This window comes from Sycon ciliatum, chromosome 1, assembly GCF_964019385.1.
Source record: "Sycon ciliatum chromosome 1, ocSycCili1.1, whole genome shotgun sequence".
Lineage (NCBI taxonomy): Eukaryota > Metazoa > Porifera > Calcarea > Leucosolenida > Sycettidae > Sycon > Sycon ciliatum.
Window position 1 is genome coordinate 83,518,494 of NC_088643.1, and position 15,496 is coordinate 83,533,989.

The following is a 15,496-nucleotide window of genomic DNA, read 5'->3' on the forward strand; positions in this document are numbered from 1 at the left end:
GGCTATTAAACATTTTGCAGGTTCTCTTTCTATAACAATTGTTTCACTGTGTCATGATCCAACGTTGGTTATCCGAACACGTTGATCACTGAGCGGAACAGTAGTACTGGCCTCTTACATGCAGAACTGTATTGTGCTGAAATGCTTCATCATCTCATGGTCCACTACAGTACGGCCAGTGGCAAGCCTCACTGAACCAAACCAAATAATTTAATTAATTGACTTCAGTTATCCGAATTCCATTCACTGGCCTATGCAGAGGAAGTGCAGATAATGGATGGGTGGCTGTCTGTATCAGGAGGGGAAAGGGATGGGGATGGGGTGGACATTCTTTTCAAACCTGCACATCATCAGCAAGATCAGAGACACTGACTGGTGCACGTGACAAAGGCAATACCGCAGCGCTACACTAGCCTACAGTGTGCCTAGCGAAAACCGTGGGACAACGCAGCTGAGGGGCTGGTTAGGAACTTACATGTACCGTACATGTACATGATTTTACTAACAGTAGCTGGGTACCGCGTCACCTTCACACTCCACGGACAACGCATTTGCATTTTGCGGTGCAGCACCTCTGGCGCCAGTCCAGTACATGTACATGCACGAGTATGTACTCTTGCCGTCTTGGTACATCATGGTACATGGTGGATCTACTCAGTAGGGCCTACAAAAAGGGGGTATCACTCCTGTCTTGCTATCGATGATCTGATCGATCGAATGTACCGTCGTTTTGGAGATAGGAAACAGAGGTGGCATAACCAGATAACCAGGTACAGTAGTAGTCTGTACCAGGTGGTGATCCCCTCGACACCGTCAAGTACACCGAATATCTGGAGGATTCAGGACTTCAACTAAGTAATAGTTACTTCAGTCCCAGGGCAAGACTAGGCAGTACGTACTGTAGTGTAGATCTACGCACATGTTCGTTTCACTGCTCAGTCAGTGACTCAGTGGCATTGGTCGTGTGTCACGTGATACGTCCCTCCCAATACCTACCCTTTGGCTTCGGGCCACAAAGCGGCAATGCTGAATTCGATAGAGGATGTTCGGCCTCTCTTTTCTTTGTGTATCATTGCATTACAGTGCAACGCCACACTCAAGAATTTTGGCCTGCGGGCTTGCAGCACGAGTCTGTTTTCAAATGCTCCTTCCATGTCAAACTGCGCTACATGTCAGTGTAGTGATTGGAAGTTCGTTAGAACTTTAAACTACTAGTAGCTAGTACATGTATTTAAAATACTACCCAGTAATCTTTGTTGCTGTTGTAGTGTTGTAGTGTTGTAGTGTTGTAGTGTTGGTACTTGGTAGCCTGCTCGGCATAGATCTACGGATGGCACCTGCGTGAACTGGTGCCTCGTGTAGTGAATCTCTAGCGGCGTGAGAAATCTAGCGGGTGGGACAATCACATGTAATTGCTGTGCCCAGTGCAGCCGTTGGGGCCAGGTCAGGACGGCTGCGCATCACAATACGTGAGGTCCAGCCCTCCAGACCACTAATGTCAGAAAGCTCTGAACGGTGCATGCTACATGTACTGGCAATTCAACTGCGAAACGTACGCCCATTGGTGTGGATACAGGCCACCGCAACAGAGGGCGAAGCATTTTGACGAAAATAATAATTGTAGAAGTGCGGTGCCAACTGGGCTATGGTTGTACTGTCAGGAGCATTGTGCTTCCTCCGCCTTGTAACATGTAACATGCTGTCGACTTCGAAAACATGTTTGTGTAGCTCCATGTAGACCATCTACATGTACACGTACATGAGCTTTACAATAGCGAAATTTCCCAGATTGCCTAGAGTGCTCAACACCACAAGGATGGAGTACTACCAGCGACAACAACGATCTAGCCGGTGGTGGTCTCTGACTCTCTGTTCTCTTCTGCCTTTGTAATAAAGCTTTATATACTGAGACTCTTGTCATCAACATTTCAACATGCTGAGATAATTTGTCCTTATCGCTTGGAATGAAAATTAATGTTATCGCGGTGACACAAGTCAAGTAAGGCCATACATGTACATGGGCGCACCCATGGGGCCTAGACTCTATAGGGCTAGCGTCCATTTCCATTTTCTACCGTTCTGTGGACTACTGTATCATGCACCCCTCGGTATGCAGTCTCATAAAACCGGAATGCCACCATGATTACAACAAAGTTAAAGCAGCAGCGGGTGGCCAATACATGTACTGGCAAAAGCCGATCCGTTTGACAAGAGCATACGATAAGTCTGGAATTGTCGAGGCAAGACGAGCAGATCTCACGAGACTCGACTCAAGAGTTCCAGAACTAGCGAGTGTGCCATTGTATGTCGGTCACCCAGCCATGGTGTCATCAACATCTACTACTAGTAGTCTACAATAGTGAGTCGAGGATTTGGTCGGTCAATAAATATCGTCCAACTAACTATTCGAACTTAGAAGTTGCGACTTCGGCGGTAATAGTCATGAAGTTGATTGTTCCAACTACACGTAGGAAGACACGCTTCTTGCCGAAATTGACACTTGACTGACTCACGACTGCCATCCGGAGCACACGAGGAGCACGTCGCACCTTCCACTCGGCAAACCTGCAAGAAAGCACCACTCCCTGCTCAATACACAGTCGTGAGTCCGGATGGCAGTCGTGAGTAAATCAAGTGTTAAGTTCGGCAAGAAGCGTGTTCCTACATACATGTAGCTGGAACAATCAACTTCACAACTAACTATATTATGCTTGTTCGCGTTGACATCATCAAGCAAGCTTGGCTAGCCTTCGCATAAGCCAAATGAACAAAAGAAAAGAGGAACGAGCGAAGCCAATGAGGAGCACACACGCATGCAACTGCAGAATAGGCAAAAACTTTTAAAGACAATCCTAAAAACACACGAAATGTCAGCTATTTACTTCAATAAATACATGTTTAACTATTACTTTGGGGAACGGCACTGAGGCCATACCCTATGGCATAGCCATAGGGCATTCATCCGGTGAATTTCGTCCATGAATGATGATGGAACCTGTATATGCCGCTAGTCTGGTTAAAATAGGCCGAAACTCTTGTTAATCTCCAGACGAAAAGGACGAAATATGTACAGACAAATGCGTTTGTGTAAGCAACTGTACTACTACACTTCTTTGAAGTAGTACGAATATATCATCAGGCTTTTCCGTGTTTTACCATTGCCTGTACTGTGTGTTCCGCTTCAGTACATATTAATATTAGGATTTAGAATAGTTCCATTTCCAACTCCACCCCATGCGCTCGCTGACCAACCTCATTCACACTACAATGTACAATAACATGTACATGATTGTACATTGTAGCAACACGACTCCATATCACTTTAGGACTTACTCTCCTATTACACAAACAATTTTGTACAGTGTAAATCTGCTTCAGGTTACTAACACTGTAGACTAGTGAGTAGTGTAGTGGTACTGTCGGGCGCCGAAGAAAGAACAGGGGAAGTTAAGGCAAAAATTAAAATTTCACCAGTTGTAGTCTTCGGGGTGCTGAGTCGAATGGTCTTACTCTTGGTCCGAGAAAGCTGAGACGCTCCCTTCCTACTTGAATCCCAATCGAACTCGCGCACTTCCACCGAAACTGGGTGACTGCGCCCTACTAGATGGGGATTTGTATGCAAAATGTCACTAAAAGCGCCGTTTCGTTCTTATAAAAGCACGGATGACCGCGATTGGCCCATATGTTGTAGTCTTTTGGACGCTGAGTCGACTGGTTTTGGTCCGAAAAGGCTGCGATGCAGTGTCCCTATTTTATTCCCAATCGAACATGGCTGAACAAGCGGTCACGTGCTCCTGGGTGCCCAAATCACCTGGTCACCACGCCGGTAGGCGACAACTTTCACACCAAGGTTCAACTCGAGTTCAACTCGAGTGACAGGACTGCACCCAAAAAAGGTCAAACAGGCTAGTAAGTTGTACCCTGCAGGCACGGTGACCAGGTGACTGGCGTACGCAGGAGCACGTGACCGCTTGTTCAACCATGTTCGATTGGGAATAAAGGAGGAACGCTGCATCGCAGCCTTTTCGGACCAAAACCAATCGAGTCAGTGTCCAAAAGACTACAACATATGGGCCAATCGCGGTCATCCGTGCTTTTATAAGAACGAAACGGCGCTTTTAGTGACATTTTGCATACAAATCCCCATCTAGTAGGGCGCAGTCACCCAGTTTCGGTGGAAGTGCGCGAGTTCGATTGGGATTCAAGTAGGAAGGGAGCGTCTCAGCTTCCTCGGACCACGACCATTCGACTCAGCACCCCGAAGACTACAACTGGTGAAATTTTAATTTTTGCCTTAACTTCCCCTTTAACTATCACTCAGGCTAGGATTTCACCAGGGCTTTTACCATTGTTTACGACTGCCTGGATTTCACCAAGCACAGCCATACGCGGTCACTCGATACCTGTGCATACAGTATACTGTTGCACATAAAGAACGGCCTAGGCTACCAATAGTGGCAATACCATGGCATGGGCTGCGAGGCTGACCCACCTTCTGCACCCGACAGTACAGTCGACAAGTCATATTATTGTTGTCGACTTTTGAAGCTGGCAGGAAAAAGCAAGATGTCTGATTGCATCGGAGACACAGTGACAGTGACGCTATGATCCGGCCTCCAACCGTGTGATTAGCCAGCCCGCTGCCACACGCAACACGCACACCAGTCTCAGATAGATCCTTTTATCAAGGTGCAACTGCCTGGGCCATGGGCGGGTACAGTCGACTTTGATAGCCTGGGGGCAATATTTTATCTTCCAAGGGCCTCAGCTCGTGCAGCCATGGCCTCACGCCCTCAGGCTCAGATACTCCCTCACAGGCTCACTTCTCAGTCTCTACCTACAAGCCTACAAAGGTACAATGACTGTGGACATGTCAAAAATACTTGCACCTCTTCTCGACTATCTCCGGATAACGCATACTACACACGTAGATCTACGTACATATTGTCAGAATGACAGCATGCTAGCATGAAACAAGGTGGAGGACACTGTGTTGGGAAACGTGAACTATAACAAGGTTTATCTAAAATACTAGTTTTGAACTAGTATTGGGTTGTATAATACGTACATGTAGCCCTAGCTAGCGCACGCGCTACGCAGTCGTAAGAACCGTACACAACATAACAGTGAACTACATGTACATGTACGTTACTTTCAGTATTCAGTGTATGTTTTGTTCATAAAAGCGGCTGCAGAGACTTTCAGTATAACGTACCGCCAAAGGACATAAACTACATTGTATGTACCTTTAGTATGTCCAACGTCGATGGACTGGCACAAACAGACAGGAACCTCAAAATGCTCTATTCAGGATACAGTCAGTACAGCTGTATACTGACTTTCTCAAAGTAAAATAATGTAGAACTACATATAACTAATACTTAGTTTCACATTTTTGCCTTTTGGTACCTGTAATACAGTAGTAGCTTGGTGGACAGATCGAGCAGTCAATAGTGTACTCCAGTAACCCTCCGGCTCTGCTCATCAAATAATATAATCTTTATTTCATTGTCAGGGTCAGTGTTGTAGGTCCTTCCTTCACATGTCACCACATGCAGCCCGAGGCGGCCACGCGCTGTCATCCACTAGCCCCGGGATTGTGTGAAATGAACCTGGACCGGCGGCAACTCTTCGGCATCTATCGGATTTACTCTGCGGCTCCAGCAAGTAAAAACGCGATTTGATCTCTATTGTGCCGACAGGCAGTGTATACACAATGTACAATGACAATCACACATGTACATATTGCTCCAAGCATCAGCCAACACGGCAACAGTCAAGGCGCGAACACCTTCCTTATCTACCGCACGGCCATTGCTCAGCTCAAAGGACAGAACTGGCAGCCACATAACAGTTTTGTTTTGGAGCTTTGCTCTCACGACTTGTCATGCTTGTCAGTCACAGATAGTTCTAGTAGGACGTGTAAGGAAAGCATCCATCGAAGCAGCCAACAACAAACCAACATCCATTGCCATGGAGGTCAGGCTTTGTGTATGCATGTGATCGGTGTCAGAGATCCTTTGATTGAGCTGCTGTGCACTACGTAGATCTACTACAGTACTACATCAGTACATGTACAGTCTAGACAGACTAGTACTCGTAGTACAGTGTGCAGTGACGGAAGAAGACCACGAGCAGCGTCGTCATTTTTATCCCGAAACAAAAGTGCCGGTCAGCTGATCAGCGGAACGCAAAGCCACTGCAGTTACAAAATGAACTGTCTGTTCATGTGTACCGAGGACCGAAGACAAGACAGTGATACGGACACTGAGCACAGAACAACACATCAAGTGGACGTGAGTTCGCTGCTCCGTTGTATCTCGGTTCCATATCCATAGACCTAAAAAAGAAAAGAAGAGACGAGTAGATCTACCCAGCTATCAAGTATCAGGATAATGTTAGTGTTCTATGGTATACAATACAAACTATGTACAACTCAAGTAACTTCTAAGTCTTGTACCTGAGGCTGAGGCTGGATATGATTATGGAGTCTCATAATAGCACTGCTGAGAGTTAGACTTAGAGCGACACCATGGACACTTAGCAGTAGTATCGATCGTGGAGGCGCGGCTGCGGGTAACAGAGTAACAGACTCTGTCCGTGCTTCGACAAGACACTAGCCAAAGTAACAGTTGTTGGCATCCTTGCAGCCTTGCTCTGTCCTTGACTGATACTGCTGTCATCAGAACAGTGTAGCTCTTCAGCTTTCATGCTAGGACGCTTTCGTTTGTCGGCTAGTCACACTGCCGTGACGGGTCCTTTTGGAGCAATTGCATGCGTGGTCGACAGTCACTCAGCATTCTCGCCGACGTTAGCTACAAATGCGAGCGCGTTGGTGTTGTTACGATGCGGTCCCACAACTTTCTTCAACTGCCCGCTCAAGCACCCATCCACTGGGCCAGCCATCCAGCTGAGGTAGCCAGCCACCAAGAGATGCAATGTCAGTGACACTCACAGTGTTTTGATGCCGGAATCCACTTGCATGCTTTGTTTTACCTCACTCTGAGAGTGTCCTCAGTTCGATATGACTGATCACAAAGTACTTGCTGAGAGGCACGTATATGTACGTGTGTAAAAGTAGTCACGAGTCTCTATCGGTGTACGAATGGTGTAGACAGTGTTACTAGTTCTCGTGCTGGCATAAGAACACAAGTAAAGTTAGTTGTCATAACCCCCGCAATGGACTGCAACATCCGTAAAGTAAGCCATTCCTAGCGGCGCCCGGCCTCAGCTGCTCTAACGTTACTTGCACAGCTACTGGCAGCGTTGCGGCTCAATCGGGTGGCGCTGTTGGGATGAGTGAGGGGCAATCGTTGTGGAAATCGTCACATCGGGACTTGAGGAGTTGAGGCCTCGCCAGGTTCACCCTCACTCCCTTCTTTCTACGAGAAGTCTGCGTTGCATTGGTTGTGGTCTGGACCGCTGGCGGCGGCACTGCACAGCCACGTGTACAATTATTATACATGTAGCTGTCACATTAGTACTCAATCTTCCCATTCTGGCTCCGGGAATCCCCCCAACCTGGCTAGACCACCACCCATGCCACTACCATCACCTGATCACCAGGCTGACATGACCGCGCGCGGGCACTGGCACTCAGAGTCATACTGCACTTGCACTGACTGTGTAGACTGTAGTCCGGTGCACGTCGCCGGTGCGCCGTTTATCCGCGATCCAGTGCGGCAGTGGTCCATCACTAGTATTAGTAATAGTAGTGTAGTCTTTTGTCAGATTATAACTACTAAAGTATAAGAATCATCTCTGTCAAACAGACTAACTGCATGTGTATGGTACAACATCCGCACCCATGGCCATGTCCACAACTCATGAGGTCGAGGCAACAAGCGTGGTACATGTACTCTGTACACTGATATTTTACTGTATTTTGTGCATGATCCCGGTGATCGTGCCGGCCGGCAGAACTACCACGAGCACTGCATTATCACTCCGTCTCCTACTCCGCCAGGCCAGGCCAGGGCCTCATAAACATTTTTTACTACTCCCGCATCACGTGCATGCACTCCGCTAGATACAATGCAGTGGGCATGGTATTACGGAGGTTCGGACTCAAAAAGAAGCAGTGAAGTGAAGGGCTTTGGCCAGTTTGGGGTTCACTCTGTCACAGGCAGAACCCAGTCACCCGTCATAATCATAATTATGCATAGGCCTCTCTCATGTCATGAGCTCAGTCTCCGTGTGTCTGACATGCATGCTTCAGCAAACAAAACTACTTCAAAAGACAGTGGAAACACTTGTGACTAGACTGCACTGTTATGTGAGTGTGAGGTCACTCGCATGATGAGGAGTACAATGAGTGACTGGGCGTCTGGTGGTAGCTACCACAAGAGTCCGGGCTCAGTCGACAGTCGACCTATCCCAGATTCGGCGTCAGTCAGTAGTCACAAGCGTTCATTCACTACGCTAGGTCTCATCACTCTGTACAGTAGGTGCAACTAGTATTACTTCACTGCGTGGCAGTAGCAGTACTAGTACTAGCACTGGTCTCGAGTTGAGAGAAACTAAACTGTCACAAAAGTGTCGGCATGGGACGCCGTACAAAGCCCGTCCAGGGTGACTCCTTCACCACGCACTGACTGCGCGTGTGCTCTGAGTCTGAGTCCCGGCCGCGCGCAGCATCTCTTCGCTGGTAAACATGTTCATGTATGGCAGCGGTAGATCATGCATTGAGATCAGCTGGCAAGTACTAAGTGGCAGCTCAGCGAGCACAGCACCAGCTCTCAGCTCTGGCACTGGCCGAGTCTGAACGAATGATGCATGGCGCGAGTGGATCTACGACCTGCCCGATTCTTTGCACACATTATGCGCTTGCTACACGGCCATTGCGTTGCGAAGAGTCCACCTTGGTCTACAGTGTAGTTGAGGCTCGGGGCGGCCGTCACGAAACGTATATCTGACACGATAGGGTCGAATCCTGACAGTAGTCGCTCGACGCCGCTTCACTGCAAGCGCTCAATGTTCAAACGTTGCTCCTACCACTACCTCTGAGACTTCATTCATATTTCATTCATTCATTCGTTGTCCAGCGCATTGCTAGTGCAATTCCTGACCTGGTTTCTTGCTCTTTCACCTCCAGTAGTTCAGGTGTTTTTGAGTTAGTAATACTCGTGACCGTGCGACAGCCAAGCCAAGGGCTCCGTTCATATCCTTTCTGTTTCCAGTGGATGATCAATTTTAGGATTTAGTGTTTCACCTTTAGGAGACAATATGTCTCGTTTTGTCGCTCGTTCAACAAATGGTGTACCGTCCTCGTCATCCTCAACGACGGCCACAAATGCTTCGGAAGTAGCTCAACTCAACGCTAGTATTACTTCCCCACCGGGCTGCCGATTCAGTTTCTTCAAGCAGCTATGGAGGAAGCCGAAGGTAGGAACGTAACCATGTGTCCTCTATGTATGTGCGCCTGTGGCTGTGTGCATGCGCCCGATGGCTGTTCAGAAGGCAGTTATTTGCGTCGTGCGCGTGTATGTGCTTATGTGTTGGTAGCTGGTGTTCGAGGCAGTAGGACTACGTCTACGGTCTGGAAGTGTTGAGTTGTGCTTCAGGCTGTATCGCAAGCGAAAGGTTCACTAGCTACGAGGAGTACGAGTGTGACAGGAGTATAGTTCGCGACATTCTGATTGCCCTTGTTCTCGTCGTGTGCGGAGTCGACGACGTCTACTACAAGCGCTTGTTCCTTTTCCTTTCACTTCTGAATGGAAATACTGAGTCTGTGGATAGAAAGTGACGGGTGGGCAGAGTAACATTAGTTTCGTCGATATGTACGTAGAAATGTCGTCTGCTTTGTTGACGCACATCGTCATCACCACAGACATACCGTCGATCGCCGCGTGGCAGTAGATTGTGAAGTGAAGAATAGCTTTCGCTTAGAATAAAGGTGTTATTCTTGTGAATACAGGCCTCATGGTCGTGGCTCTGTGAAACGCGACTGTTCCGTAAGCTGTGACATCCGTGAAGCTTGACTTCCTGAAAAACCTCCACCGCGTGCCGATTCGTTGCCAGTTTGAGCTAGCTCGTCACCCTTTTTCGGCGTTGGCTTTGTGTACAGTAGTTCGAGTGTTGCACAGTAGTCTCAGAGCGGCCGAGTGAGTTTCCTATTCTCTCCATCTCTGTGATACAGGCCAGTGGTGCGTGGAACCGCACAGGTAGACGCATCACCCTGGAGCGACATGAGCGTAGAGACGACGAGGAATAGAACTAATTCAAACTGTGTGTGTGTTTATCGCACAAACAAGTATTGCTGCGTCGCACGTGTGCCAGCAAACATCTGGAACTTACTTACTTGGTTTTTGTGGTACATTGGCGCTTCTGAGGAAACATCTTCTCAGCGCAGACTTCTGCAGCAGGCGACGAGGGCACGGGCGGGTTTGACAGATCATGATCGGGTTTAGCAAAGCGCTATGATCGTCTGTGTGCGTGTATGTGTGGTGTGTGAATGGAGTACAAAGAAGGGAGAGGTTTGCCACATCATCCGCACATGCTATTAGCTAGTGCGGATGGCTGTGTAGCGCAATGCAGACAAGTCTTGCGGATGAATGGTGCGTGCGACAGACTCACCGTGCACGCACCCTCAACCACTTCGACTGCTTACTTTGCTCAAAGAAGCGTTACACTTCGAGGAGATTTGCAACAGGACAAATGTTATGCCATTTCGTTGGATGGCCAGTCAAGCATGGTCGTTTGCTTGGTGTCAGCTTTCGTCACTTGAACAGTTTCTCTTTTCCGTGTGCACTTTTGGTACCCAATGTGTTCGCAGAAAACAGACAACCATCTCCTGGCAAACTTCTACCGCGAAGACTCCAAGCTACAGCAAACTGTGATGCGCCTTCTGGTTATACCCACCGATCAGCAAACTGGCGAAGAAGCCAAAACACTCTCCCAGCGCATGAGGCGCCTGCAAGGAGTTGTCATGAACCTCATCATGGATGTGGTGCGCGAAGCCTTGCCGGACACCTACAATCGTCGCGATTTTAGAGCCAAGTACACCGAAGAAGTAGTGACGGACAATATCAATGGTGCACTTTGGCACGCCGCTGAGGTAAGACCGAGTGCCTTGTGTAGTTGTGTAGTTGTGACATTGAAACTGGATTTGTGTACACAGTACCAAGCATGCACTAGTAGTTGGTATCATCTATGCGTGTAAGCTGTAAGCAGTGGCCCCTGCTGTGTTTGTTGCGTGTTGGCGCTATGGAAAGACTGACTGATGTGTGCATTGACGATTTGTCATGTGTGTGTGTGTGTGGGGGGGGGGGGGGGGGGGGGGTGTTGTGTGTGTGTGTGTTGTGTGTGTGTTGTGTGGTGGCTGTGTGTGTGGTGTGTGTTACCATCTGAGCATTGGTAGTGGTAGTGAAACCATTGTGCGCAGATTGCCCCTTGCTATATTGCCCATTTGGTATCCAAACGTGTTTCTCTGTTGGCATCCGGTGATGTTGTATTTATGGAGTAGGAAGTAATAACGTTAGTTGAGCAAGGATGGTCACATTCACAGAGCTCTCTCCAGCAGCCCATCACACTTGCTTTGTGCCATGCGTAACATTTGTAACACTATGTGACGCAAAACTGCTCTCTTTGTTGGCAAGTGCACTGCCCTGGAGAGCCCTGCTGAGCTGGGCATGCATAATGCATACTGATAGACAGCACCAGTAGCATGGATATGGGCACTGTGGTGGACGAGGCACTTGGTGTGTGCTTGGAAGTTTTAGTGGCAAGCACTAGACTGAAGGAAGCACACACAATGAGCAGTGAAGATGATTGGTACAAAAATGAGTTAGTTCTAGTCATTCCTGGGATGGCACTGTATACATGAACTACTTATTAGACTGTCTGAGACTGTATCACGTCAGTGAATGACCTAGAGTGCATTAACAGTTTTGTACATGTCTGTGTTACAACTGCTAGGACGTAGTAGCAACTTACTTTCGGTGCAGTTGTACCTGAGCGGGATGTGCATGATTACAGCCGAGCACAGTGCGAGATAACAATCTAATATCAAACACTTCCTGTCAATCCTGAACACTACACATACACATACATGTACATACCTGCAGTACATGTATGTCCCTGACTCATCGATCTCTTGTTCACACAGTGCCATACATGTACACTGGGCAAGTGTTACTACCACTAGTCCAACTGCACCCATTCACGCGCAGCTAATGGCTTGATGGCCCTGCTCACCCTCGGCCAATGGCTTGATGGCCCTGCTCATGTGGCGTAAAGAGCAACACTGCCCAATCGATCCAGTTCAGGAAGTTTGTTCTGGAGTGGAGTGCTTTCAGTTTAGTTTCCAATAGCGGGTGCTGTTCCTGTGTAGAGGCACGTGCATGTGATTGTGTAGGGCAGCATGTGTCACTTAGGAAATGCTCAATAACTCTCATATCCTGTGCTCATCATCAGGTACCGCCGCAGGCTACCAGCTTTCATTATGCACTCAATATACTGTCCGTAGACAGCTCCGCAGGGGCAGGGGAAAAAGAATAATTCGAAATATACCAACCAGCCATTCTCTTATCTGAGCTGAAACGTCATCAAAGGTTCGCAAGGCCTTGGCTTGACACTGCCTGTTTTGTCTCCTATTTTCGTTTTTCTTCCTGCAGTGTTTGTCGTTCGGAGTTGAAATTGCTTACCACCCATCAGAATCTCTGGAGCTGCAGCCCCTAGCCGCACAGATGTCCAGTCTGATTGATTCTCTGCGCACCACTCTCCGCACTCACTGCCACATCAAGGAGTTGTCCCAGCTACCAGCCAATGTGCGAGACCTGCTCCAACTTTTCGATGTCAAATGGGCCGAGTTTGAGTGGAAGTAAGTAGCTTTAGCAAATTTAATTGCCTCATGACGGATAATAATCCTGCAACCATGTATCCCTTCAAGACAAGCAGTTATGTTCTAATGGGTTATGTGTGCATGTTCGCATGATTGGAGCTACATGCACTTAGCTTGATTCAGCAGTGCACTTTCACAATGATAAGTGCACTGTGCTGTTGATATGATGTCATACGTCATGCCATTACTAGACATCATAACCGCCCGGCTTAGGGCTTCAGGGACCTCTGTCACAGTCTGTGTCGGCCGAGGCTTAGGGCTTCAGGGACCTCTGCGCGACAGTCCCGGTACAAGTGCATGATTATTCCACTTACATCCGTCCTTCACTGTTTACGCTGACAGCCCAGAGCCTAGGAACTGTTGGCATGCCAGCGAAAATAATTTCAAGAATCTCAACTATCTGTGCTGTGGTTTGTGTGTGCGTGCCATTGCAGCTATGCCTCCATGATGTGTCCCGTGCTGACCTTGGAGCAATATGACCAGCAGCAGGAGACGGTCGTTCTGATGTGCGAGGCGGCACAGCGAGCGCTGCGCAAGGGCTGGCTCAACGCCGAGATGTTTGAGTTCACGGACCCAGTGCTGATGTTCGCCATCCCTCGCCTGGCCATTGTCACTGGTCTCTCGCATAACACTGCTGGACCGCTGGACCTCAGCCGTGGCGTGGATGAGGTGCCACAATGTTTCCGAGTCTTCCTGAAAGTCCTCGTCAAAGTCAAGTAAGCAGAGCACATAGGTTCCCCCTCTCTTTCTGTTCCTTGTGACAATGTGTGATCCCATGCAATGTGTTTTGCATTTGGACTTATATCTTGCAAAAAAACTTGGGCTCACTTTGATAGTGTTCATGTAAACGTTTCAGCCATCTCAATCAATGTATTCGTTTCTGCCGTTTCCTTCTGTTGCTCAGGAATCTGCTTGAGATTCTGAAACCCGAGGAACTGGATCGCTTGGAGTCGGCCCTTTGCTCGTCTGAAGGCCTGTGCACCAGTGACCGCAGCCAAACTGGCCAGCTGAAGGCCGTGACGGTAGTTGTGAAACGCCGTCCGCGCTCCAAGCGTCTTGATGCTGTCAGCCAAGAGGATGAGGGCGCTGATGATAGCAAGCGTACCCTGTCACAGTCTAAGAGTGTTCCCGGCGCAGGCTGTATGTACACCAAGTCTGGGCGTAGACTGGAGAAATGGGAAGAGCCCAGTGCCCAGGAGCTACGTGCAGCATTTCCCAACACTGACGATCTGCTGCAGAGACTATTTGTAGCCATCTCGGGTATTGCTGATCAGATGCACAACAACTTTGCCGGTCAACTGCGCACTATCCTGCAGCGCGTCTTTGTCGTTTGCACACCTGACGAAGATGAAGAAGTGGAGATGCCTACTGAGCATCCGTCATCGCAGGAGAAGCCTGACGACGAGGAGGAAGACAATGAGTGTCTGGCGCCGTTGCAGGAGGCGAACAATGCGTCACCGGCGCGTGCCGTTATGCAGTCGCCGCTGCACGTGTCCCGAGTACAATCCCCCGTCAGCACTGAACACCGTGTTAGCCGCCGTGAGAGTGTCAGCAGTGCGGACAGTCCACGACACGCCGTTGCCGGCAGCCATCGACCGGTCTGGGTGCCGGACGACAACACGGTAGCATGCATGGGCTGCGAGCAGCCCTTCACGCTGGTGCGGCGCAAGCACCACTGCCGCTCCTGTGGGCACGTGTTCTGCAGCCGCTGCAGCGGCCACGCTATCCCGCTGCCGCACTTGCAGTACAACCGGCCGGTCCGGGTCTGCGATTCCTGTGTCAGCGGCCTGGCAGCAACGTCTCACCTTGAATGCTCCTGAGCACTGCACCACTATGAGTAACGTTAGTATGACTATGCCTAGCCAATGTTGAAATGCCTACCCAACGTTCAAATACTTTAGGTCAATTCACTATTTCTAGAAGTTTTCCAAGTGAGCTAGGTTAGGTTGCTCGTGTTCTTAGATTGCTTAGAGTGCATGCTTATGTTGTGTTGCGTTGAGTTCCGTCCTCATTCTTCATATTGATTTCTTCCTCCTAAACTATTTGATTGGGCCATCTAAAATATTACCATGCTGGTGTTCGTTTTCTGTTTTTTTTTGTTTTTTTGTTGATATTGTGTTGTCACGCTGCGCTGTCCACATTCCGAACCATGAGAAGAGAACCACAAAGTCCAGTTCTATGCTGCCGATATCCACATTAAATAAGTCTAATTATCCTTCCGCTCACAGAACTATTATTGAATATTCTATCACTCTTCTCGTTAGTGGAGATCACAAAATGCCCTTCTGTTCTATTTAGGAGTACGGTTCATCATCGGAATGGACAATCCGGCTTCCTATTTATCCCTTCATCTCATTCTGCTGCTAGCCAGGAAGGGTTGATTAGAGTGGAGTATGTAGCTGTTTTGAGTGCCGGCACCCATCTACATTCTCACTTTCAGATATCCACCCCTGACATCTGGCTATGATCTCTTACCATCTGACTGTTGCATTTTCTTTTCCTTTTTATCCAGAGTTTTTATACTCATTTTAATCAATAATCATGATATGTGTTGACAAATCCTGGCGGAGATTCTTCATTAATCTACTGAGAGAATGGCTTTTTACGATAGTGAGTGAGTTACTGGTATGCCCACATGGCAATGCCCATGTAGTT

At 48.4% G+C, this 15,496-nt stretch overlaps 1 protein-coding gene across 1 annotated transcript; it reads left to right on the top strand.

Moving 5' to 3' along the window:
• The first annotated feature begins 8,885 nt into the window (after positions 1-8,885).
• On the top strand, positions 8,886-15,446 carry LOC135805924 (lateral signaling target protein 2 homolog). The gene is made up of 5 exons (XM_065320045.1): positions 8,886-9,384; positions 10,775-11,056; positions 12,615-12,820; positions 13,276-13,557; positions 13,746-15,446. The coding sequence occupies exons 1-5, from the start codon at positions 9,226-9,228 to the stop codon at positions 14,659-14,661; spliced, it is 1,845 nt and encodes a 614-aa protein (XP_065176117.1). The 5' UTR covers positions 8,886-9,225; the 3' UTR covers positions 14,662-15,446.
• Positions 15,447-15,496: the final 50 nt, after the last annotated feature.